We start from the raw sequence: 27,254 nt of genomic DNA, 5'->3' as shown, positions 1-27,254 counted from the left end.
CCGATATAGCTCTCTTCGGGCAACGCCCGGACGTTTTATTTTTATCGGCACCTTGAGCTTCTTCACACACCGGTTGCTCCTCCCCCGCAATTTTGATTCCCTGCTGCAACCCCTCGAGGGTTCAAAGGGGGTGATAATGAGCCTTTGTTCGAACTGTACCATCATCGCCATGATTCGAGCTGAGCATTGCAGCCAACCATGGACCAGTTCGATTTCTTCGAATTGGGGGTGAGAGTAGGGTGGAGTAGCAAAAAAAAGAGGCCTACCACCTACACCAGGCCACCAGAAGTAGAAACCGGTAGGTATTAGCAGCAGCAATTGAGAGCACGGTTGGTTTGCACCTAAAGTGGTGGCAAGCCATTAGGATCAGGCCAAAGGATACTCGCCAAAAAACGATTTGCCCTGCTGCTGGCTCAAATGTCCATATATTTATACGCTCGTTTTTGCCCGATCAAAATTGGATTGTGATCGACTGGAGAAGCTGAATATTTGAAGATTTGTTTTGAACATCAGTGTAGTGATTTTACCAAATCTCACATTTCAACCTTAAAACTGTTCAAAAATTATTTAGACATTAAAACTTTAAATTAACATTTTAGAAATTAAAACTATTTTGATTGCGTGTTAATTAAAGCAGCACTTTTTGTCTAAAAAATATGAATTGAATACTGATGAATATGAAATAATGGTATGACTCCGTGCGGACGTTTGTAAAAAGAAAGTGGAGAGATTTACATACAATTGAAAAATCCAATACCGCTAGATATATGTTGATAACAGAAAAAAATAATAAGATGTATTGAATTTTCATGAAAATCATCGTTGAAAATTAGCAAACATATGAACTTGACAAGAGCCTGTCGTTTAAAATAGATAACATAGAATTGATGTATTTAAAAGCCTAATGCAGAGATTTTTTTGATTTTTTTGCAAGCAGTTATTAATTAAATTAACCATTTTTATTACAGAAAGTGAGGGTATCCATTTTTAGAAGAATTTTCAGTTAAGAAACTTTACTAGAGCAAGTTCAAACGTTCAACATTTACAAAAAATGTATAAACTATTTCTTCATCTATGATTTGTTCTGCCCAAAAAACCAATCTGACGAAATAAGCTCAAATATTTATTTTAATCATTTTCGGAAAACATAGTACTGATTGATAACACACAATTGGAGTACATTTTTAACAAAAAAATTGTAGTATTGTTTTACATATTTTGGCATTACAGAAGGGACTTTTGATCCACTTTTTTTTGTTTAACAGTTTTAATTTGTGATTTATATGGAAGTAGAATATTTTTTGATAAATTTGAATATGACCGAAAATAATATCAGCTCCAGTTATTCCACATGGTGGAACAAGTTCAAAGGCGCCTTTGAGCCATGAATAATCTTCTTTTTGAAAATTTCCTCTCCAAAATGATTCAGCATTATATGAGAAAATTCAGAAAGGGGTATCCCGCGTGTTGAATCTGAAGTGGATATTCAAAATTATTGAATGTAAATGAAGGTCTTTTAATTTATACTGCAGAAAAACTACAGATACATCAATAAAATTTGAAAAAAAAGGGAAAACGCATTAAATTCATTAAAAAGCCTTTACACTTTGTAACGCACCTATGGATCAGTTCAGAAATAACAATGTTTTTTCACTTTCCTAACATGACGAATATTAACTTATAAACATCATTTTGTCAAAACTGATTTAGTTTTGCAAATTACGAAAAATGATTTGTTTTAAATGAAGGTTTACATGTTTTTCTTAAATTTATAAAAGTTCAATTTTGGTAAATTCCGTTTGAATTGAAATAATGATTGAAACAAAAAATATGACCAAAATGAACGTCGATAATTGTTACCGTTCTCGGTAGAAGAATCATTATTTAAAGGTTTTGTGTAATATTAACATGAAATTTTTTAGAAAATAGCAAAAACAGTTTTTTTTCGATCCATTCAATTTTTTAAAATTTGCTTCTCAATCGATTGTTAATGGACAGATAAGGTAAGTATGTTTAAATCTCGAAAAATCTTGAAAAGAAAAAAATAGGGAAAATAGTTGTGATTCAGTTGTATAACAAAAATTAAACATATTTGTATCCTCCTTTGAAAACATTTTTATCCTTGATTTATTGGGCTACAGCTTATCCATATAAATTTAATTTGTACTGTACGCTTAAAGAATCAAAAATACAGTAATTTATAATAAAAAAAGTCATCAGATTTCATACTTTGATTGCTGTTTGGCATTTCTGTGTGAAGTCGGAAAGAAGTAGGCAAGTTTAACTTCATATTTTATTTGGCACAATTTGAAAATTTGTAAGACAAATTAAACGAAATGTTACGCCATTTAGATAACAAAAATGATTTAATAGTAGTTCGTGAGCACTTCTTGCATTGGTAAAGGAAAAGGGCTGGAAGTCCATTTAATTAGAATGACATTTGGCATTACTATACACTCTATGAAGTTTATAAATATAAAATAAAAATTTCAGATCCAGAAAAACAAATTTAGAGATCAATTTTAAGAAAATTTAATTATTTGTACTGAAATTCGAAACTCCAGTTGCAGCTCTCTTTTTAAAGCGTTCGCATCTTAATTATATTGAAATCTGGTTTGATGGTCAATAAAACTAAATTTAAATTCTTTACCAAATTGAACGCATTTTTAGAAAGTGTAGCAAAGCACGCCGGGTCAGCTAGATTTACATGAAACCTGGCAAAATGCGGGCATTTGATTCCAAAATTGACGATAAAAATATGACAATATCCACACATTTTGTCAAAACCCAGAAATAAATCATCAAAAACTAAGAAGCGAAAGTGAAAAAAAACATCAAAGCTCATAGATAGATCGAAAATCGTATTTCTACTACCAAAAAACAACCATGATTCTTATTAAAAACTTGCTCAAAATTTTTCGGCTTGGAGGTATAAATAAAAAAAATGACAACACAGTTTGTGTTTTTTTTTGGTTTGATTTGTCAAAAAAGTGAAAAGTGGATTGGACTGCTCCCAAATTTTTCATTAAATATTCGGGCAATGTGGCAACAATAGTCATGTTGAATATCGCAAACCGACGAAAAACATATTGTTAATTGGTCCAAAAACACTTACCGGTACGAAATTTCAGCTCATTCGAACTCAATATAGGGGTATCTCAAAGCGTTCAATATTTCGGTTTTGTGACCCTCAAAAATTACCAAAGGAAATCAAAAAAAAAGAAATTTTAAATTTGATGCCAAATAACTTAAAAATGACCTTCTTCGTCCGGTCGAAATCTGGTGGTACAGTACAAGACAGAATAAAGTACGCACCTACTATCATTTTTTCAAGTCCCTGTATCATTTGTCACATAAGAAATATCAACTTCAATCCATCCATCTTAGAATTTTTTACCCGTTACTGTCCCTGGAGTTTCAATTTGACGCTCCTGACTAAAACCAATATATCTCTTCTGTTCTCCAGCTGATTTAAAAAAATTGTTCATGAAACCTCGTGATGTAACTCAAATATATTTAAAAAAATATTTAGCTACAACATTTCAGTTTTCCTTTTTCCATAGTCTAAGAAAAAAAATCCGAAAAAACATGCTTCGGAAAAAAGTCTGTGAATCATCTACGGAATGCTAAATAAAATTACTTTGTGTCCAAGAAAGCTGAAGTTAGAAGCTCTAAGTTGCACACGTGTATATGTATATTTCTTTTCAATTTTTTTAGATCATGACCACAAAACATGTAAAAAAATTGTGTAAAAAACCGTACTTTTAAATCAATCAACTATCAAAATTGTTTAAGTCATACCAAATATTTGAAAAGAGGATTGAAAAGTTGACGTAACTTTGCACATTTTTCCAATTTTAGATTGTTAAAATTCCAAAGGCAGATTTTTTGACGAACTCTCAAAAGTAGGTTTTATCGAACCTTTTGTCAATTTACAGTTTCTCAGATTTTTTAATACTTAATTTCAAATTACACTGGTTTTTAAGTAAATCAACGAAAAATTTCCGCAAAAATTCATATTTACCAGAAGGCTATTTTATACCTATTGTATTGATGTTACTACATGGTTTCTGCGATACTTTACAAAGATATGATATGCGTCGGAGAATTGACGCTGGATCATTAAATAATTTTACACAATACTGAAAGGCGGAAAGAAAAAAAAAATTGTCAATCTTATTTCAATTTTTAGGATTTACAGTGAGGGGCAAAATAAAGTGTCCAAATTATTTTTTTTCAATTTCTTTTATTTTTCTGGTTAAAATTCAACGAAAACACATCGTAATCATTTTTTAAATATTGTTTATTATGTTCTTTTCAATTTTTGTTATTGTTGCGCTGGAAAAAAAAAAGAAAGTTTTTCTGATAGATAAATAACAGTTGATATTCCAAAAAAAAACAGGGGCAAAATAAAGTGTCCAGATCAGTACAGCTTCAAATAATTCAAACTGAAGGCAAACAAGAACGATTTAATAATGGGTATTGCCTCCTTCAGCCTTCAACACCTCCTGCAAGCGCTTCGGCACACTTTCAACAAGGTTGTGTAAGTGTTGTGGGTCGAGTTCTTCCCACGCATGCTCCAGGGCATCAAAACAAGTACTTTTATTTGTCACACCAGTCTTATCAATCAGAGCATCGAGGATGGCCCACAGATTTTCGATGGGGTTCAGTTCAGGACTTTGTGGAGGCCGTTCAAGGGCTTTTATGCGGCAAGAACGGGAAAATGAACTCGACCCACAACACTTGCTCAACCTTGTTGAAAGTATGCCGAAGCGCTTGCAGGAGGTGTTGAAGGCTGAAGGAGGCAATACCCATTATTAAATCGTTCTTGTTTGCCTTCAGTTTGAATTATTTGAAGCTGTACTGATCTGGACACTTTATTTTGCCCCTGTTTTTTTTTTTTGGAATATCAACTGTTATTTATCTATCAGAAAAACTTTCTTTTTTTTCCAGCGCAACAATAACAAAAATTGAAAAGAACATAATAAACAATATTTAAAAAATGATTACAATGTGTTTTCGTTGAATTTTAACCAGAAAAATAAAAGAAATTGAAAAAAAAATATTTGGACACTTTATTTTGCCCCTCACTGTATCTTTCTCTCGGACACCCCAAGTAATAAGGGTATTAGAATTTGAATAGAGTTTCATGTTTTTTTAAATATATCATTTCCACCAGGAGTGGAAAATACACAAAAAAAACTATCAGCAATTTTGCAGGTGTGAATGATTGATCACATCATGAAATGTAAAACTTATTTATTTTAAAGGAATTTCCTGCAGTTCGCTTGAAATTTTTTTTATTGTGTTAATTCAACTGAATAATTTATAAATATTGCAATATTTGAATTTCACCAAAATATACAGCAAAAATTTGCAAGAAAAGAAACAAATATGTTGTTTACAGTTGTCAAATCACCCTATTGCAAAGCTAAGCATGATTTGAGTTTTCATGCTATATTTTAGTCTTTTCAACCAAGTTAACATGATTTTTTTTGTCGATTATACTAATACAGAAATGGTCAACAAGGTCTAAAAGTTCAAGTGTTCGAAAAAAGTGACATGAAAATTTGAAAAATCATAGAAAAACTGCTTGTCTGTGCCCAATAGTTGCACAGGCAAAATTGATGTCGTGTTAAATGTTGTCTTATTTTTTCCGGTGGTTGTACATTTTAAAAGCCTTGTAAATGCTCAGCACGGTGTGGTGGTGGTATTTATTATGCAAGCCTTGAACTTTCAGTTCATATGCAAGTCAATTTGGAGATTGCCCTTTTTGAGGGAAGTCGTCCATAGAAACTGTCCAGTGCACAATGAACACAACAGTGAAATGTTTCCCAACAACTTTTTGGTTGAAAAACTGTTTTGATCAGATAATGTTTTACGAGGTTATGGCAGCTATAACTGACTCCACTCAGATGTCTCAGATGAATGGCAGTTTTGAATTTCAGATTCAAATATCAAGTAATATTTCAGGTCTTCAATCCGTCAGCTTCGATTTGTTTTGGGATTAAGGATCGATATTTTCCCACTGTGGTGTGGGTATGCTGTTGACTTGAAATAATATTCTTCGTCTTGATTCGTCGTCTTGAAATATGCAAAACAGTAATTTTTCAAGAAAAAAATTGATGATTCGGATTTACTTTTGATTTAATGGGATTTAATGGGATGAAAATAAATCTTAAAGTTGTCCCGCAGAGCCAAAGTAGTTTCAGTGACTTTATCACTATTCAAACATAGCAAGTTTCTTGACTTTCAATACTTACAATTGTTTTTCAACGAGTTTAATAATCTTGAAACTTCAATTTAAAGATTTGAAAAAATTACTTAAAATACTAGTCAAACGTAACTATCTACTTCTTCAGCAAAAAAAAAACAATTCGTGTTTTTACAGTTGCATGTAATAATTAATTTAGTGCATTTGTGCATGGATTAGTTATGCAGCCTGGTAAAAAAATAAATAAATGGAAGTAAAATAGACCGCTGCAAAAACTAAATTTTTGCTCCCATATGTTTTTTCGATGCCGTCAATAAGCATGAGTGTAAAAATTTGAGATAATTTGGTTCATTACTTAACAAGTAAGCGCAACACGTTGCAATTTTGAATGGAAGTTTGTATGGAAGAAAAAATTTGCTAATTAAATTGTAATTGTCTTTAATTATTGATTTCGTCTATTCTTTAGCTTCATTTTTTGCTAACATGAGAAAAAGAAGAACAGCAGGCTTTGTATACTACAGCTTTAAATAATTTCATGAAATGTTTTTGTAAAAACTTATACAAATCAACAAACTTATGGGCTATGCAAAGCAGTTTATTGCGAGTTTTCATCTTCATCCTCCGGTGAAACAGCTGTGAAATAAGCAGTGAGTAACACTAGAATGTTAAAAATAGGATATTTTTTATGAATTTTTCGTATAACCTCAAATACTATTTCTGAGGTACAAGAAAGGGGTTGGGTTTTGTGGACGCCACTGCTAGAGCTGGGCACAATTAATATATATTTTTTTTTACCAAACTTTCGAACCTTGGGGAATGTGTCAAACGGCAGGTGTGAAATAGGAGTTGTTATAGAATAACTAGCAGACCCGGTAAACTACGTCTTACCATGTTCAATTTGGCGTCCATTTTCTATTTTTCCTAGTTTTCTTTACATTTCTTATCTTTCCCTTTACTCGAATCGTACGCTCAATTCTATCAAAATTAAACCAAAGAATTTAAACTAAACGGGTCTTTTAAAATTTTTGTAACTTGTTCAATAAATAACTGTATGTTGATAATATGTATGTTTCATTTGCTGTATTCCATTCAGTAGATTTATTCCGTTTTGTTATATTGTTTTTAATATTGGAACAATTTTTGGAGTATTTGCCGAATATTTTGCCTAACGCAGCGCTTTCAGCTCCCAGTTAGCTTTGGATGGTGTATTTTTTAGAGATGAAGATATAAAAAAAAACATAAGAAAAGATTTTTTACTAACCATTTTCAAACAGCTTTTTATTCACCATCCTCACCCTTCTAAGCAGTTTGAATTAAAATCCATATTTTCACCAAAATCATTTCCAAAAAGATTCGCGTGATACTTAAGTTATAGACTTCACACATTTCAACTTAAAATGTTCCCAAACAGCACTTGTCATGGCATTAAATCTGGCGATTTTGTGTATTGCAAATTCCTTTTTTTTTTTCAAGCAAAAAATGCAAATTAATTCCTTTGAACTTTAACCCAATGAATCATAGATAAAATTGGTTTTGAAAAGAGGAAAACATATGTTTAGATATATTCACCCATTATTTTAAAGATTTTATTTGAAGCAGTTTTGATTTCAAAATTTCCTGAACATTGTTGGTGGTGATCTGCGATTTCATTTAGGATTACGTTATATTTCTAAGAACTAATAACATTAAATTGAAAAGTAGATTTTTTTGAAATTTAATAGATGGAAAAGAAATAATCCGTTCAGGCTTCGATGGTTTCATGAGTTCATTTAGTTTCCTGGAAATTCTCATATAAACAAAACCTTAATACAAATTATGTGTCTTTTTTACTGTAAATCTTAATTTTCAAAAATGAAACACCGGTCAAATCCTTACGAATATCACCACAGTTCAATTTTCATATTAGAAATTAGTTATGTCGACAAAAAGAAATATCGAAGTATACATTTGTCCCATTTATTTGGGCAAGTGAAGACACATAGGTCTTTTTCAGATGCGTCAGTGAAAAGACTTTAAAATGAATTTAATACTTGTTCTTGTTTGCCTGTTTTATCAATTTTCATTGATATATCCTAAGTTTTTCTCCGCTTCAGATTCAACACTCGGGATATCCTTTCTGGCCATTTTGGAGATAAAATTCTTAAATTGTAGATGTTTCATAGCTAAATGGCGCTTTTTGACTTGTTCCATCTAAAAAACTACAGGAATTAATATTATTTTTAACACTTTCAGGTCATATTAAAATTTCATCTTAAAAATCTGCTGCCCCTGGAATATCAATCACAAAAAAACTTTTCAACAAAAAGTGAATCAAAAATCTCTTCTACGTAGCCAAAATATGTAAAACAAAGACACACTTTTCATGTTAAGTTTGTACATGAATTGTGTGTAAACAAACATTAAACGTGTAAACAGTTTTTTGGTGAGTGATTTTTAAAAAAGAGTTATGTTTATTTAATCAAATTTTTTTTGGGCCCAACAATTTTAAGATGAAGAAATGATGAATAAATTTTTTGTAAAAGTTGATAGTTTGCACTTGCTCTAGTGTCTCCATATTAAAGAAAAAAAACTTGCTGTAGTCTACTTTCCAAATTGAAAATTCTTCCGGAAAATGCATATCCTCACTTTTTGTTATTAAAAAGTAGATTACTTCAATTTACATTTGCAAAAAATCAAATAGCTCATTCGGTCTTTTAAAACTTCAATCCTATCTTATCTATTTCAAAGAACAGACTCTTGTTGAAAGAACGAATGACCAAGTTGGTTAAAATCCTCTATAAATAAACAAAAAAGAATAGAATGTACTCTTGTTCAGTTAATGTGTCTAGCGTTCTAGGCGTATTGAATTATACGAAATTGAATGTAAAGCTTTCCAATTTCTTATTTTCAAACGTCCGCAAAGTGTCTTAACATTATTTCATATTTATCTTTACCAAATTCATATTTTTTGGACAACAATTTACTACTTAAATTAACACGAATTAAAAATGGTTTCAATATTTGAAGTCGTTTATATGGTTTTGATTCGATCGATGAAATATCAATCCGTGTCACATCTAGGCGTCATTTATTACCATGTGCTGTGTACAAATAAGCAAGAAAAAAAAACACATCTAGGTTGCATATCGCCCCCACGTGCATAAGAAATATAGGTACTTGGTAGAGAAATAGGCGCCTAATTTTTAAATTTTTCCAGCGATCAATGAACAGTATGCTTTGGTTACTATTATCTTGCAACGACGTTTGCTAGCGACGCCTCGCCTATGGAGACGAAAAACAAACCCCTCGAATAAAAGAAAAAAAAATGGATGCCTGACTTTTCAATTTCAGATTTTGGCGAAACAAATATTATATGTTTTATTCGATCAGCAAAATGTCAACCTGAGTCACATCTAGGCGTCATTCATAACCATGTGCTGTAGAAATGAGCTAGGAATTAAGAACAAAAAAAAATCACATCAAGGCTTCATATCGCCACCACTTGCATTGAAAATATGCTTGGTTGAGAAATACGCGCCAAAATATTCTCACTGATCAGTATGCTATGCCATGGTTACTATCTTCTAACGACGTCTGCTCGCGACGCCTCGACCTTGGAGACGAAAAACAAACCGCCCAAAGGAAAAAAAAGTCTCGAAAAAATGGAAGCCATGACTTTTATTTCATTCAAAAAACTACAAATTAAATTATTACGGACAATTGATGCGACTTTGTGTTGTTTTTATTCGATATAAACCGATTCGCATGGCTACAGAATATTCTAAAAATAATTTCATTCGAATCGTTTAGGTCGTTTCGGAGGAGTAGTACTACAAACACCGTTACAAGAGAATTTTATATAATAGATACTCTAGTGACTCCAGTACAACAAGAAAAAAGCTTAAAGGTAACGATCTTCGTCTATAACTCTATTTTATTTTCATATTTCCCTTTCTATCTTCTTTCTTCTTCTAAAAAAGTGCAAAGCTAAGGCTCCTTAAAACTTAATTGTATGAGCCGTTTCAAATAAAGAATTACAAAAAAAAGAAAAATTCGGGAAATAATATAACGCTATTACCAATTTTATTAAACTACATCTATAATTGTAAATAAAGAGTCCAATAGGAATATTTGAAGTTGAAGTTAAGAGCAATTGGAAAATGTTAGGAGTATTTTGTGTATACTGAAGCGGTTAAAATATTAGATAACTTACAGAGAATTTAAGTGAAATCAAAATTGAATGTGAAGAGCAGATAAAGTGAATCGTTCAGGATCGTATTTCCCCTGAAACAACTAATGTAAGTTTGGTTTGTCAAAACTAACGTGCCTTATAATGAATGATAAAATTTTCAGTTTTGAGCTGCATGATAAAAATCTGCTATAACAAAAATGGTTTTAAAATCGGTCCGAATAGGTTTTGTTAACATGAAATGTAATGCAAAATCAATAGATATTTTAAAAATCCATAGTTAAGTTTGTTCAACTTTCTGATAATTGTTGGTGATTTTTCATTGAGAAATTTCGATTTTCCATACCAATTTCCTTACAAAATCAAAACACGTTGCGCTTATTCAGGACTCAATGAATCGTTTACAATTTTTTTTTACAAAGTCATGAGAAGTGTTGAATTTATAAATTAGAAATTTCCCTACAAAGCTTGCAGCGGACTTATGTAGAAAATACAAGGAAACTGAGCGGACCAATTGTTGCACGATCCGATATTTTCTCTGGTTATGCATGGATAGTAATTTTTTTTTCTACATCATGATGTTAAAACTGTCCAACAAACGATTCATAAAGAAAACTGTGACGAAAACTGTTTTGTTTTGACTTAAAACCTTATTTGTCGTTGAAGGAATCTGAAGGCTTTGGTTAACAATTACCACAAAATTCACACAAAAAATAAACAAGAAAAAATGAAACTGTTGTCAGATGCATATTTTACAGCAGGTAGTATCGTATTTTATAAGTAAACATTTCAATTAACTTGATGTAGTATATTGTTCCGGAAAAATTTGAAAGACGGCCGAAATATTGACAATTTAAGTCATCCTGTGCAACGATGGGTCAGAGGACAACAATTGGCAAATCACCCTAAAACTTGCTTCATTTAGAATTGAATCCTTTTTTTTGTGGCGCTCCTGGTGGACGAATTTGAAAGTTCTTGGCACCCACGCACGTGTCGTGAATTTTTTCAGCCTCTCGTATGTATTTTTGAAATTCCGCAAATCGATTGATCTTTGTAAACAAATCAACATGAAAGCTGAAAGAAGGGATAAAATTGTGCACAGTTTTTTGTAAAATCCATTGTGGTCTGCATCTACGGTAGCTATACAACTGAAATTGCCCAGAAATACCGTATGGCGCGTTATCAAACGGTATAAAGAAACATTGACGACGATTCGGAAGCATCAAGCCAACCGTCGGAGTGGAACTATCGATTGGAAACTGCGTGGTAAGATTTATCTGGCGAACCGTGATTTGGCCAAAAAATCCGGTGCTGCCCATAGTATCCTGAGGAGAATTCAACTCCGGCAAGGAATCGAGTCGTATTGAGGTAGTTATCAGCCAAATCGGATCATAAAACAGAATAGTGTGGTCAAAATCCGTACTCTGAAGCTATACGACCAGGTGGTGACCAAGTCCAATGGGTGTTTTCTGATGGACGATGAAAGCTATGTCAAGGCTGACTTCGGACAAATCTCAGGTCGTAAATTTTACTCTGCGGCTGGGGGGAATGTTATAGCCAATTTGGCAGGGCATTTGCAACTGTGGCAAAAACGAAAGTTTTCGTTACAAATAAGACAATGACTTCGGAAATATACCAAGAAGAGTGTCTCCTAAATCGAATTTTACCGTTCAATCGATTCCACGACCATCCAATAATATTTTGGCCAGATTTGGCTAGCTCTCATCACAGCAAAGTCGTTCAAGAATAGTATGCAGTGCAGAGAAAGGGGTTCAAATTGTTCCGAAAAGCCTTAACCCACCCAACTGCTCCCAGTTTCGCCCTATTGAGAAAAACTTGGAAATCGTGAAGAGGAGATTCAAGGCTAAGGAAAAGATTTTGTCAAAGACATCAATCATATGAAGACCTGGGGAAATAATTTAACTAAAACGAAGGACGAAGAAGGTTTGAGCCATGTTACATGAAAAATTCGAAAATTCCTTCGAAACCGTGACGAATAATTTCTTTCAAGAATAAAACGCTACTTTAATATAAAAAGATCTTGAATTCAATAGTGTTCAAATTCTACAGTGAGCGATATAAAAATAGTACCAATATGTGTTTTGCTTGTTAAAATGATTTAAAATCACCAAAAATTTTTCTACAATTTGTTTTCAATTATTTAACGGATAAATCGAGCATAAGTTTTCTTTTTTTGGTCGTTGCAACTGGCGTTGAAGACCAAATATATGAAAAAAAGGGTGCGAAATAAGAATTTAGTACCACTTGTGGTTTTCAACAAAAAGAAGATTATATCTAAAAATAAACTGTGCTAAAATGAATAATAATGCTTCTACGAATTATATGAATGGATAACTGTATTTTAAGGAGAATTCTTGAATTCCAAAGGATTTCAAAGGTTTAAAACGGGAATTTTAAGAGATGCTCTTCTAGAACTAAGAAAGATGATATTTGAGCTGAATTTTTTTACCAAACTCTTTACTTCCTTTATTAAAATGTCGTGAAATGATGAAACAAACATTTTGGGTTTATTTTGAATGAGATAAAAGCAGGTTGGAATTCATAAACTTGGATTTTTTTTTCAGTAAACCACACTTCTTCCAATTCCAAGCCGTAGATAGCAGCACTATCTTGCATTTTAAACTAAATTTAGTCTCAATATTGATTTTCCAGGTTTATTTAGGCCCATAATCATCATATCGAGGTAGTTCTCCAACACAGTTTTGTTGGAGTTCACACTGCAGAAAGCTTTTCCAAAGTTGCAAAAAATCACCAGCACAACAATGTACAATTGCCAAAATTCCTGCTCATCTCAACTCCCGACTCAATTTCAAATCATACCAAAAATACTGCCAGTCGTCTGGTCAATCAAGCTCCATCGGAAAGTACAAAATTATTCTGATTAATTTCATCGGTCCAGAAAATTCACATTTAATGAAAAACATTGATGAAATTCTAATTTTTTGATTTTGTGATCATAGAATTTCCAAGGCGGGCCCACGGTACCAAGTAGGGGAGAATGAGGATACTTGATCCCTGGGGATACTTGATTCCTTAGCTATATCTCGAAACTGGAATGTCTTACAAAGATTAAATGTTCAAGGAAAATGTGCCAAAATGAGCAAAATAACAGTGCCTGTAGTTTAAAATTTTTTAACAAAATAATTGTTTGAGTAATTGACCATTGTTTGAAAAATTTCACAAAATGTAACTTGAAGATCTTTTTTTATCACTTTAAAATGTTCCTTACATGGGAAAATTATGAAAAAAATATTTGTTCCAATGTATCAATCGTTCGAGCGTAAAATGAACTTCATAATGACATATTTTCAAAGCAATGGAAAACTCTCAACTTTTTTCAGAAAAAGTTTTCTAAAATGTTGATTATGGGTACAATTGATCCCCTAGAGTTGGGCACAATTGATTCCCCTTCCGAACGGCATATTCTTCTTCTGAATTGATCGTTATGATTGCTGATTACGAAATTATTAATATTTGTTCAAATACTAATATTTATCAAACAATTGTCTGAAGAAAAGAGCAAAGATAATTAATTTTATCTTAATTATCAAAAATAGCGCCTTTAAGTATGCAATGTTTATAGCGTTGAGTCAAAGTTATAAAATTTTCTTCTTATGTCTGCTATAAATTGTGAAATGAGAACAAACATGACCAAAATAGTCAATTAACATTCTATCTTGGGGTTTTGTTTGATTTTTATACAAGGATTAGGGCTTCCTGAATAAAAGATCAAGTCTCCTTCAATAGGGGATCAAGTCTCCCCTAACTTCAGAAAAATCGTAATTTTTTTACTCCTACGAAAATGATTCTAGTTCATCAACGGGTTCAAGTATCGATCTTATTTTTGGAGCATAGAAACTTGAAGTTACAAGCTGTCAGAAAATGTCGAAGACGGCGAGTTGCTAAATTTTTCCAGAAAGATAGGGTGAAAATAAGAAAAGGGGATCAAGTATCCCCACTCTCCCCTACTTATTTATTGAATAAAATCATCCAGCACACCTAAATTAATCCCAGATATTCGAAAATGGGCATCAATTCGGTTAAATTGCAAGATAGTGCTGCCATCTTTCACTTGAAACTAGAGAAATAGTGTTTGAATTTGAATGTTTGAATTTGAATGTTTGAATTTGAAGCCTGTTTTTTTATTCGAATTCAGCATCAAATCGATGTTTCGTCTTTTTGCATCAAACTTATGAATGTTAATGAAGAAATCAATTTGAAAAAGTTTTATAGCTCAATTATCAAATTCCTAATCGCTAGAGGAGCATCTCATAAAACCCCCTTTTAAAACCTTTGAAACACTTTGAAATTCTAGAAAATTACTTAAAATTCAGTTATCTATTCGAATTATTCGTTAAAATGTTACTTTTCAGTTAAACTCAGTAAATTTCAAAAATCATCTTTGTTTTGTTGAAAAACACTAGTGGTACTATTCTTATTTCGCACCCTTTTATACATATTTTTGGTCCTCAACGCCATTTGCAAAGTCCAAAAAAAGTAAACTTATGCTTGATTTATCCGTTAAACAATTGAAAATAAATTGTAGAAGAAAATTTTGATGACTTTCAATAATTCATATTTTAACATGCAAAACACATAGTGATACTATTCTCATTTCGCTCACTGTATATGAAGCACAGATTGGAAACACTTACCAGCAATTTTGTAGGTGTGAATGATTAATTACCTCATCAAATTTAAATTACTTTAGCTTTCCTGCGGTTCGCTTAAAATTTGTGTTTCTTAAATAGTTTTGGTAAATGTATTAGACGAAATAAATCATTAAAATTTTATTATTGGGACATAAACTGAATGTTCTGAAAAAAGTTGCAAGAAATGTACAGATATATACACTTTTTCTCAAAAAGGGCAATAACTTCCCGTCTGTTGCGTAGGAGTGAATGTATCAGTAAAATCTCACTTAGCTTAGCTTAGCTTAGCTTGATTGACTACTCACATCCACCTTTAATTATTGAACCCGAAATGCTTTGTTCATAGTTTTAAGTAATTAATCAAAATTAATGAATTCCGTTCGACTTTTTCAGTGTATTTAATAATCATTCTTTATTTTCATGGCAATTAATTTAATTGCATTTCGAATTCCATAATCGCAGGCGTGGCTCAGTAGAACGAATTCCACATCGCCAATGGTTGCTACTCCGTGATTGACCGAGGCCATCAATTTTGCCCAAAGGTCAAAAGAATTGCGTCTGGGATTGACAGCACATTCACAGTAAACAAAACTGATGCTCTCTCTTTTCACATCAATAACGGCGCCGGCCACGTCCTAGTAGTCAATAGATAGGTTGAAAGAGAGAAAAGGATGAAAGATAAATTTTGTGCTTTAGAACCGAGGTCACCTCTGCATTCTAGCAAATAATTTTGGTTTGGAGGTTTGGATGATAGGATATGATCTGGAGACACTTTTGACAAGTGTGATCTTTTTTTAGTATCCTAATGTCCTACTACCTTGAAGGCGATAATTATTACTAGTGACAATTTAAGAGAGTTGAAAGTTATTAATAAATAATAATCTAGTTAACATTTTTCGTATATATTAAATATCTTGTATCCCTTACTTAAAATTTATATTCTTTAATGATTTTGCTTAATATTGTTCCCTATAACCCTGTATTAATAAAAATTCGTTTGAAAAACTCAATTGGGAATTTTTGACTACCAAGCATATTTTTTACGTATCGGCAAAATATTCTCAAAGAAAAGATTGACTTTCACGTACCAAACGTACAAACGATTCTTCAATTCTTCGATGCTCTATCAATATTTGTCTCAAAGTTAGAAATGTGGTTTCATGCATGTACCAGACCTTTTTCTCTAAATTATTTTAGAATACGTTTGAAATACTATCTTCAAAGTAATGTAATGTAAGAATTCTAAGAAAAAATAATAATAATAATAATAAAAAATCATAATAATTTAAAATAATTCTTATTTTTTTACTTGAATAACCCTTTTTGCAAACGATATGACTGAAATTTCAAATAAACATTTGAATAAATGATAAAATAGACGATTCAAAAATAAATAAAAATGCAAAGTTATCATTCAAATATGAATAAAAAAAACATTTGAAAATAGAAAAAAATAAATTACTGACAAGAAGTTGAAGATGTCGTGAAATTAAGTTATTTGGTAATTAAAATATTATAAACTTTTTATTAATAATAACTAAAAACACTCCATTTCTAATATAAGAGATTTTGATTAGCTTGGGTACAAGCTTGAGTTTGCTATCAACAATTAGTAAAGAACACGTCAAATTATCTTTTCTTTTCATAATGTTTTTAAACTTGAATTTGAGAATTTGAATGAACCTGAGATCGTAAGCGAAGCGACAATTTTTCTGGATTTTAGATAACTAAGTATCACTTGTAGTGATACGTTTCAAACTAAAAATTAAAGCTATTGGTTAAGATAAATAAAAATAAATCATTCCTGTTTGTAAAATGTCTCAGAAAAAGCAGCACACACACATACACACATACATACATACACACACACACACGCACACACACACACACACACACACACACACACACACACACACACACACGCACTAATTTCCATGTTCACTTGCTATCTTTACATGTCGGCGATAATCATGCTTTACAACATGCTAACCCTTTCATTAAAATCTGTCACTTACATATTACAACAAATTTCGGTCACTTGGGATATAGGTGCATGAATAACGTTTTAAAGTTGACTTGTCGACATGCACATCATTGAACATTGTTATTAAACTAAATTTTCCTACAACAGTATTAAACATAGTTTTCACTGTGAATTTGGCAACCACCTAATAAAGTTGTTAGCTTTTACTGAACGAAGGATTCTTCAAGCTTACTGGACGTGGATAACTTTAAAAGCTTACATCTTCGTGAATTGGAAACGAGCTTTCGTTCATTATTTCTAACAATGTTGCATGCAAGCTGAAAAAATTGTTGTAAGCCAATCTATCTGCCAAACAGAAACATTATTCCACATAATTAATAGGAAAATTTGCCCATATTAAAGATTTTAACTTAATCAAATTTATACTTAGCTTGGATTGGGTGCTCAGGTAATCCGCTCTTTCGGGAAAAGGGTATGTTCATCTCGGCGGCGACGGATGGTAACGCACCGGAATACGGAGCTTTATTGAGACACTACCGCACTCTGCATTTCAGTTAAGCTAACTATTTCACTAAACCACCTCCACTTCACTCCACTCTCTCCCTTGTATGGGTCATCCGAAGACCAGAAAATCAAATGATTAAAAAACTAAATTTTCGACTTTCTCGTAACTTCACTTTGAAAATTTTATGATGCACGGTCGCACTAGTACTAGGCTCATCGATCTATGATAATTTCACAATTTGAATTGATGTATATCACGTAAAAATCGTAAAATTTTCTAAGGCTTGCAAACTCATGACAACTATCAAACAGTGTTTCCAGAAAACTCCGGAATGTATCAGTAAAATCTCACTTTCCACAAAGTGAACATGTTACGATTCCTTTTCCCATTTTTTTTGTTTGGATTACTCTGTCATTGACCGTCATCAGCAGACTCTTTGTTTGTTTGTTTTTTTCGTGTGTTTTTGTCCGTGTGGGTGGCTCATCAAAGTACCGAAACACAATAATAATGTCCGATACTAAGTGTAATGGTTCCGAGACTTACCTTCAGGGACCAATCGTCCAGTGCCGGATTGTGGACGCTCTGATACCTCTGGTCCGAGGTGTAGGTGGCTTTTCCCACCGTCAGCAGGTGCAGATCCCGATGCCGGATCCATGAAACCTGGAAAACAGAAAACGAGCGCAAATAAAAACGGATTCGGAGGATTAGTGAGTCAATAAAATCAAATTTCTCTTTGTTTTTGTTTTTTTTTCTGGTTGATTTTAGCTCTCAGTCTTCTATAGCATAACTTCCTCCGTTGATAACGCACTGATTTCCTTCCATTGAATATTCCACGTGCGAATGTTTTGCGTGGTGAGTACATGTGTATCGCTTTTTTGGGTGAAAGTAAACAGGCTCTCGAAAAACGCATCCGAAAATTGGATTGATTATTCATCGGCACGTTCTAGTGGCCGATGATTGCAAACGGCGAATTCGTAAGTACATTCCCCAACGGTTCAAAAACTCTGCCGCGGATGCTGACCACCGAATGTAAACATTTTGTTTTTAGTTATGCATCGTGTTTATTTTCCAGCTGGGATACAGTGATGATTACACCAACCGTAGTAAAAAGCAGAACGGTCGAGCGAGCCGATTACTTACTATATGAATGTACGTGTACACATACAAACATACATACAAAAGGACCAACGCAGGATTCCATTTGCATGACAATGTTGGGCCGCTAAAAACGGAGTGGACGGCCGCTTGTGAATTTAACATGTTTGGAAAATGGAAGCGATGTACTTTTATCGATGCCTGGGATTACAAAAATTGCTATTGTTGTTTTGCAAACTAAACCATTTATTTGAATTACTCTGGCAGCTATACAATTGGCGAATGAATAACATTTGCTCAATGCCGTGGGAATAATGAAATTGTTCTCTGCGGATCAGAGGCTGAATAAGGAAACAGAACAAATACCTCATTTAGTGATGATAGAATGATTTGACTAAAAATGTTTAAGCAGAATAATTAACTAATACATTTAGTTGAGCATATAAATAACAGAAGTTTGGCTAGTGAAGTAGACAATGTGCAACTCGAGACCCCATACACCCAACCCTCGGGTAGTGGTCATATCACCTCTTGTCTGCAACTCCGATTCTCTACCTCCCCGTGGTACTAGCTGGGGTGCGAGCAACCTTAGCGGAGATCGGGTACCCAACCCCGGTGGATGCTTTGGTCGCATGCAGAATGAGTTAGGGGGCTTCTTACGCGTCTGTTCTCCATGTTAGACATAACATCACGACGGTCCTCCTGCGAGATAGTGGGGTTAGCTGCGGGCCTTGCGAGCCTGTGACTACAAAAAACATAAGCAACGAATAACGAACAACAAATTTCGGATGGAAATCGGCAAAGACCCACGCGACGAAAAGGGACTAGCGATTGGAAACTTGGAACATGGAACTGCCGATCTCTAAATTTTGTGGGCAGTACCCACGTGCTCTCCAACGAATTGAAGAGCCGCAAATTCGACATCGTAGCGCTGCAGGAGGTATGCTGGAAGGGCTCCACGGTACGAACGTATCCAGATGGTCGTGCCATCTACCAGAGCTGCGGCAACACACACGAGCTTGGAACAGCTTTTATAGTGATGGGAAAGATGCAAAAGCGCGTGATCGGGTGGTGGCCGATCAACTCACGAATGTGCCGGTTGAGAATCAAGGGCCGGTTCTTCAACATCAGCATCATCAACGTGCACAGCCCTCATCTCGGAAGTACCGGTGACGACAAAGACGAATTTTACGCGCAGCTGGAGCGTGAATACGACCGTTGCCCAAAACATGATATCAAGATCGTCATCGGGGATTTCAATGCTCAGGTCGGCCAGGAGGAGAAATTTAAACCGACAATTGGAAGGTTCAGCGCGCACCAGCTGACCAACGAAAACGGCCTCAGACTTATTGATTTCGCCGCCTCCAAACGAATGGCCGTACGTAGTACCTTTTTTTCAGCACCGCCTCCCACACAAGTACACCTGGAGATCACCGTACCAAACGCAATCACAGATCGACCACGTTTTGATCGACAGCCGGCACTTTTCGGACATCATCGACGTCAGATCCTGTCGGGGCGCCAACATCGAGTGGTGAAGATGCGCCCAAAACTCTCCGTAGTGAACAACAAGTGAAACCGGCGCCCGCCTCGGTTAAACATCGCGCTACTGAAGCAACCTGAGGTCGCGGCAGACTACGCGCAATCGGTCGAAGCAGCGCTGCCGGCAGAGGGCGAGCTTGACGAAGCCCTTCTCGAGGACTGTTGGGATACCATCAAAACAGCCATCAACAGTGCTGCGGAGAACGTCATCGGTTATGTGGAGCGATCTCGACGGAACGACTGGTTCGACGAGGAGTGTAGGAGGGTGATGGACGAAGAAAATGCCGCGCGGGCGGCAGTAGTACAAAGAGGCACCCGTCGAAATGTGGAAAATCACCGACAGCGGAAGAGACAGCGAGTCCGACTTTTCCAGGAGAAAAAGCGCCGCCTGGAGGAGGAGGAGCTCCAGGAGCTGGAGCAGTTGCATCGTTCCCAAGAAACACGAAAGTTCTATCAGAAACTCAACGCATCCCGCAAAGGCTTCGTGCCGCAAGCCGAAATGTGCCGGGATAAGAACGGGAGTATCCTGACGGACAATCGTGAGGTGATCAAAAGGTGGAAGCAGCACTTCGATGAACACCTGAACGGCGCACATGCAGGAGATCAAGACGGTGGGGGAAGGTACATCGCCGGCGTAGCCAACGACGAAGAGGAGCCACTCCCAACGATGAGTGAAGTTAAGGAAGCCATTCGCCAGCTGAATAGAAACAAGTCGGCTGGGAAGGATGGCATCGCAGCTGAACTCATCAAAATGGGCCCGGACAGGTTGGCCGATTGCCTACATCGGTTGATAATCCGGATCTGGGACATAGAACAGCTACCGGAGGAGTGGAAGGAGGGGGTAATATGCCCCATCTACAAGAAGGGCGACAAATTGGACTGTGAGAAATACCGAGCGATCACTGTCCTCAATGCCGCCTACAAAGTGTTGTCCCGAATCCTACTCCGCCGCCTAACGCCACAAGCAAACAGATTCGTGGGAAGTCATCAGGCCGGCTTCATGGAGGGACGGTCTACGACGGACCGGATATTCACATTGCGGCAAATCCTCCAAAAATGCCGTGAACACCAAGTCCCTACGCATCATCTATTCATCGACTTCAAAGCCGCATACGACACGATCGACCGTAACGAGCTATGGAAAATCATGGACGAGAACGGCTTTTCCGGGAAGCTGATCAGACTGATCAAGGCGACGATGGATGGAACGCAGTGCTGTGTGCGGATTTCGGGTGAATTGTCGAGTTCATTCGAATCGCGCAGGGGGCTTCGACAAGGTGATGGTCTATCCTGCATGATGTTCAACGTGGCGCTAGAAGGTGTTATTCGACGAGCGGTGGGCGAAATGCGGGGTACGATTTTCAACAGATCCAGTCAACTTATCTGCTTTGCCGATGACATTGATATAGTCAGCAGATCATCTGCGGCGGTGGAGGAGATCTACCGCAAACTGAAACGCGAAGCAGGAAGGATTGGGTTGATGATTAATACGTCCAAGACGAAGTACATGCTGGCCTGCGGATCCGAGACCGACCGAACCCGCTTGACCAGTAATAACAAGGTCACGATCGACGGCGACGAGCTGGAGATAGTCGAAGACTTTGTCTATCTCGGCTCACTGGTGACCGCAGACGAATTATCAGCGGAAGTCGTGCCTACTATGGACTCCACAAGCAACTGCGGTCGAGAAGACTTAGCCCTCGCACGAAGTGTAACCTGTATATGACGCTCATTAGACCGGTTGTTCTCTACGGGCACGAGACATGGATATTGCTCGAGGAGGACCTGCGTACACTCGGAGTATTCGAGCGACGAGTGTTAAGAACCATCTTTGGCGGCGTACAGGAGAACGGAGTGTGGAGGCGAAGGATGAACCACGAGCTCGCGCGCCTCTACGGCGAACCCAGTATCCAGAAGGTGGTGAAGGCTGGCCGGATACGCTGGGCGGAACATGTTGCGAGATTGCCGGACGACTGTCCTGCAAAACAGGTGTTCGCTACGAATCCGGTAGGAACAAGACGAGCGGGGGCGCAACGAGCGAGGTGGTTAGACCAAGTGGAGTGTGACCTGGCGAACGTGGGGTGCCCGAGAAATTGGAGAACGGTTGCTATGAACCGAGTGAATTTTAGGAATTATGTTCGTCAAGTTATGTCGTGAGACGGAATACTATGTAAATAAAAATAATGAATAACAGAAATCGTACTTTTCAAATTTAGTATGTCAGGTAGAATCTCAAAGTTAATAATTATGTGCACTTAAATGTGGCGTCTAAAGGGTGTTTTATTATTCCCAAGAATAGTTTTGTTGATACAACCCTGATCATTCCAGGTTATTCTTCAACAGCCGGTTTCCCTCAGTGTTGTTGTGTACAGTTAAACTTAAAATTATATGTGTCATGATCTACAGTTTTCATAATGTTTGTGAAAATAAGAAGCATTTCCCTGGAAAAGCTCAAAACTTTCGTGCAAAAATTTCGCAAACATTTCGCTGAATGAGTTGCCGAAAATGGAAGCATTTAAGTCAGTGGTTTTCAGACTTTTTTCACTCCCCTTTTTTAATTTTTTGAGCTCAACGCCCACCTGGGCAAATGTTTAGAAAATCTTTTGAAAAAATTATAATCAGGATCGTTGAAAACCCATTAGCTTTTGGCTTCATGTTATTGTAAGACTGAACTCAAAGTTCGTTCAAATTTAAGTGAGGCCCGCAGAGCCAAAGAAGTAGGGGATATGATAAGTGTAAAAATGGTTGATTCAGTAATGTCAAACGATTCGTCATATTTCGAGCTTTATTTCGTGATATTTCAGATTTTTCGTTCGAAAGAAAAAATCGCTTCTATGCACTTACAACCTTTTGGATCCAAGGGCCTCGTATTACTTCATCCCTCCAGTAGACACTCAATTCTATGTTAAATTTACTGGACAATTATTCAAACTGATTGATAAGTTTGTTTTAATGTAAAATCATATACGTATCTTAAATTTCGGAGAAACAAAATTCGATATTCACCATTAATTTGCATTATTGAATACAAATTTATAACTCAAGCTGGTGGAATAACGTAAAAAATATTTTTTTTTTGATATTTGAATTTCAGCCCTGTTCGAACAATTGAATACCGGCAATGTTAGTGATGACGGAATAGATTAAAATTTCATCCAAGGCAAATGGCACAGTTGATTTTTTTTAATCTATTGAAATAAAGATGAATCAATAAGAACTTAAAATAGAAATTCTTCTACCTGAAAACATTCTTTCATATATTCTTGCCAACAGACCTATTACTAAATTACAGATGACGCGTTTTTAAACAGATTTTTTCGTAAGTTTTTTTTTTATCTAACAGATTCTACGATACAAGGTATTTTTAAAATTATCAAGCATTGTTATCTTAAATTAATCTTTTTCAGTATAACCCTTGATAATCTTGCATATTCAAAATCTGTGAACCTTAAAAAATCTTTTTGATACATTTAAAAAAAAACAACAATTGAGATACTAGAACAATAATTTTCTTGAAGCTACAGTTGCGTTCAAAAAAGAATGAAATCGCTTGAAGCTGCGCACCCACTTCCAAATTTGACAAGCTGCCATTTCTCTCTCGTTTTATATTTTTTCATGAAAATTTCACACAATCTAGTTCTACTATCCAACTAACACTCTACAAAATTTGAAGTCTTTACAATAACGGAAATCAAAGATACAGCATTTCCCGTAAAAAAGGGAAATTTGGAATTGCTTCACTAAATTTGCTGTATCTTTGACAATTTTCATTGAAAAATCTTGAAATTTGGTCCAAAGTTGTAGAAATGTTCGATCTATTATCAGGCCAAGTTTTGTTTAAATCGATGATCTTGATCAAAAATGGTGCCGGATTGAAAATGAGGTTCATTATCGCCCAGCAGAGGATTTCATTCTTTTTTGGACGGATGTTTGTATGGAAAACATCGTAATCCATGTATTCTTGGTTTTTTTCTTTCACAAAACCAAAATTTATCACAAAAAATGTTGTAAATTGATAAAAACTTCATACGTGCTTTGTTTCGGAAGAGAAAATGTTTCAACAGGGTTTTAAATAAGAAGAACAGAGATTCAGAAATGACCTGCTAATTATTCCGATAAACAAATTTGATAAACAATTAAAGCGAGTATTCAATCCGTTCTTATTTTTCAATACCAGCTCTGTTGAAACAATTTCTATTTTTGAACAAAGCAGGAATGAAGTTTTTATCAATTTACAACCTTCTTTGTAATTAATTTTGATTTTGTCAAAGAAAAAACCAAGAATACATGGATTACGATGTTTTCCATACAAACATCCGCCCAAAAAAGAATGAAATCGTCTGCTGGACGATAATGAACCTGATTTTCTACCCGGCACCATTTTTGATCACGTTAATCGATTTCGACGAAACTTGGCCTGGTATTAGATCCAATATTTTTACATCTTTGGACCAAATTTCAAGGCTTTTCAATGAAAATTGTCGAAGATACAGCAAGTTTAGTGAAGCAACTCCAAAATTCCCTTTTTTACGGAAAAAGCTCTATCTTTGTTTCCCGTCATTGTAAAGACTTCAAATTTCGTAGAGTGTTAGTCGAATAGTTGAACTATATTGTGTGAAAATTTCATAAAAAAATATCAACCGGGAGAGAAATGGCAGCTTGTCAAAGTTGGAAGAGGGTGCGCAGCTTCACGCAATTTCATTCTTTTTTGAACGCAACTGTATGTTAAATTGAAGATATTTTGGTCTTGAATCTGATGTTTAGTTTTGAGACGTAATTTCAATGTGTTGCATCGAACTTACTCGTTATCATTTCAAATCTACGTTGTTTCGTAATTGAAAAAAAAAATGAATTAACCGCCCCCTGAGCCCTTCCAACGCCCCTCATATTTCAAAGCTGAGCCTACCGCCCCCTGAAAGCTCTCAATGCTTCCAAAGGGACGGTAGGAAACCATTGATTTAAGCGGTCCGAAATGCTATTCGGAAGTATGAGAAGGAAAGCAGCTTCGAAGACAAAACAAACCTAGGCGGAAACCGGGTCTGGTTGACAAAACTTTGGACCGAAAAGTCATGCGTGCTGACGCCAGTAAGAAGTCTACAATACATCATTAGGGCTTAAAATAAAAACTAACAGCTTACACTTTTTTGAAAAAGTAATACCGTATTGCTTATTATATTAACCTCACATTCAAGTTTTTCTTATCGAACATTTCAACTTTTTATTCGAAATATTTGTTTTTTTTTATATTTTAGAAGCATGGTCTCACTTCAATTTCGAGTCATGTCACTCGACTCGCAGAACAGATGAGGCAAAGTTGAAATTTGGCCAAATTGAGTAGGTCATTGACTTCAGTAGATTAAAGTTCAAAAGGATTTTTTTTGTTTCGATTATAGTCGTTTTAACATCTTTATGTCATTCGCGACTTAGATCAAAAGGATTATTTAGTAAGGATCAAGTCTAGCTCAATGAAAACGAAAGTATCAAATACTCACAAACACTCAAATTTTCAGACAAGTAAAGTCATTGTAAAGAAAATGTTTTCTTTCGTACAGAGACGTACATGAGACTTCTTAAAACTGACCAGAAAAAAAAGACATAGCGATCTACTTTGGGCTTAGAGCCTACTTTAGCCTTTAAATGCCAAAAATTGGAAATAATTAGTATCGCTGGCAAAGGATTAAGATGCTCCTATACTTAAACGAAGAACTCTTATCCTTCCTTAATCCTTTCATACCGATTTTTGCCATAAAAAGTCATTCTAATAAAAGTAGTAAAATTTTCAACGGTTTTAAAAATGTAACTTCTCAATAGCGGTAAAACAGACAGCTCACTCAGTGGGACGAATTTTGAAAAATTAAAGTGAATAAGGAAATATTACGTATTTTAACAATCTCAGCCAAAGCTTAAAGAGAAAAACTATAACTGTGCTAAATATGATCTATACTAAAATAAAAGAAAATCAATGAGAAAGCTAGTAATTTTGAAGGGGTCCAAAAATAAGACACGCTCGTTTAATATGTTCCATTTTTAAATCTAACATAAGCAAAACTTTGTTAAATCACCAACCAATCAATAAAACTGAAAATTATTAATTGAGACATCATTCAGAACCAATTTTGAACATTCCTCAATTTTTTTGTCAGCTTGGCGCGAATAATCTACAATGAGGCCTAAGTAAGCACAGAAAACTTATTACTATTTATTGTGCTGCTGATAGAGCTGTCTGAGAGTGAAACTTTTTTTTTTTTTTCTTTATTTGAGAGGTTTTCAGCCGCAGGCTGGTTCGCCTCTGTTGAGAGTGAAACTGTTCAAATTATTCATTACAGAAATTTAAATGTTTAGTTATCGTGAAAAAGCTGTTTTGTATTCCTTTGATCATATTCAATTTAAAGAAAAATTTATGATCAGTTTGTTGATTTATTTTCGAAAAAACGTTTATAGGTATTTTGTTTATAGGTCCAAATACAGCAAATACACTCAATCAATTTGCTTAACCAATATTTACCACAGTAGTTTTCTCCATACAACGAAAATACAGACAAAATGGTAGTACTAACTCAGGAAATTCGTGTAACCCGTGATTATGTATATTCCAGACACGATTGCCCAGAGGGATACCAGTTATAATAAATATTCTTATAATTCCTATTTTTGCACCATGAAATTTTTATAAACTTAAATAAATATCTTTCAAGAAAATTTTCCAATGTTTTGAAAATATTGGTCCACAAAATGTGCTTCAGGGCATTTGTTTTCGATTAATTTCTAATGAGGTTTTATTGTTGATCACTATATGACCTGTTGATTTTAAGATTTTGCTTGCGACAATGCTTCATTTTCGATTCAAATGATTTTGAAACACTGCTCAGTTTTGCATAAAATATTTGAAAACTAACGGTTTAAAGAATAATATTTATTCATTCTGTAGCCATATTATACCCAATACGCTTTGCCACTTTTTCTATACTAGATGACAGATGATTTATTTTTAATAAACTCTAGTTAGTGAAACTTGATTTAAAAAAGGCCTTTGTGTTTCATAGTATATTAAAATTAAAAAGGTATGTGGTGGT

General features: G+C 34.9%; 1 protein-coding gene across 1 annotated transcript in view; it reads right to left on the bottom strand.

The window, feature by feature from the left end:
* LOC129744036 (SPEG neighbor protein-like) overlaps positions 1–27,254 on the bottom strand; it is a 523,363-nt gene that overhangs the window by 144,304 nt on the left and 351,805 nt on the right. The window contains exon 4 of the mRNA XM_055736360.1: positions 18,088–18,204. Within this exon, the coding sequence (XP_055592335.1) occupies positions 18,088–18,204 (117 nt within the window). The remainder of the gene's footprint in view (positions 1–18,087; positions 18,205–27,254) is intronic.

The sequence above is a fragment of the Uranotaenia lowii genome, chromosome 2 (assembly GCF_029784155.1).
Source record: "Uranotaenia lowii strain MFRU-FL chromosome 2, ASM2978415v1, whole genome shotgun sequence".
Lineage (NCBI taxonomy): Eukaryota > Metazoa > Arthropoda > Insecta > Diptera > Culicidae > Uranotaenia > Uranotaenia lowii.
This window is presented reverse-complemented; position numbering and strand designations above follow the sequence as displayed.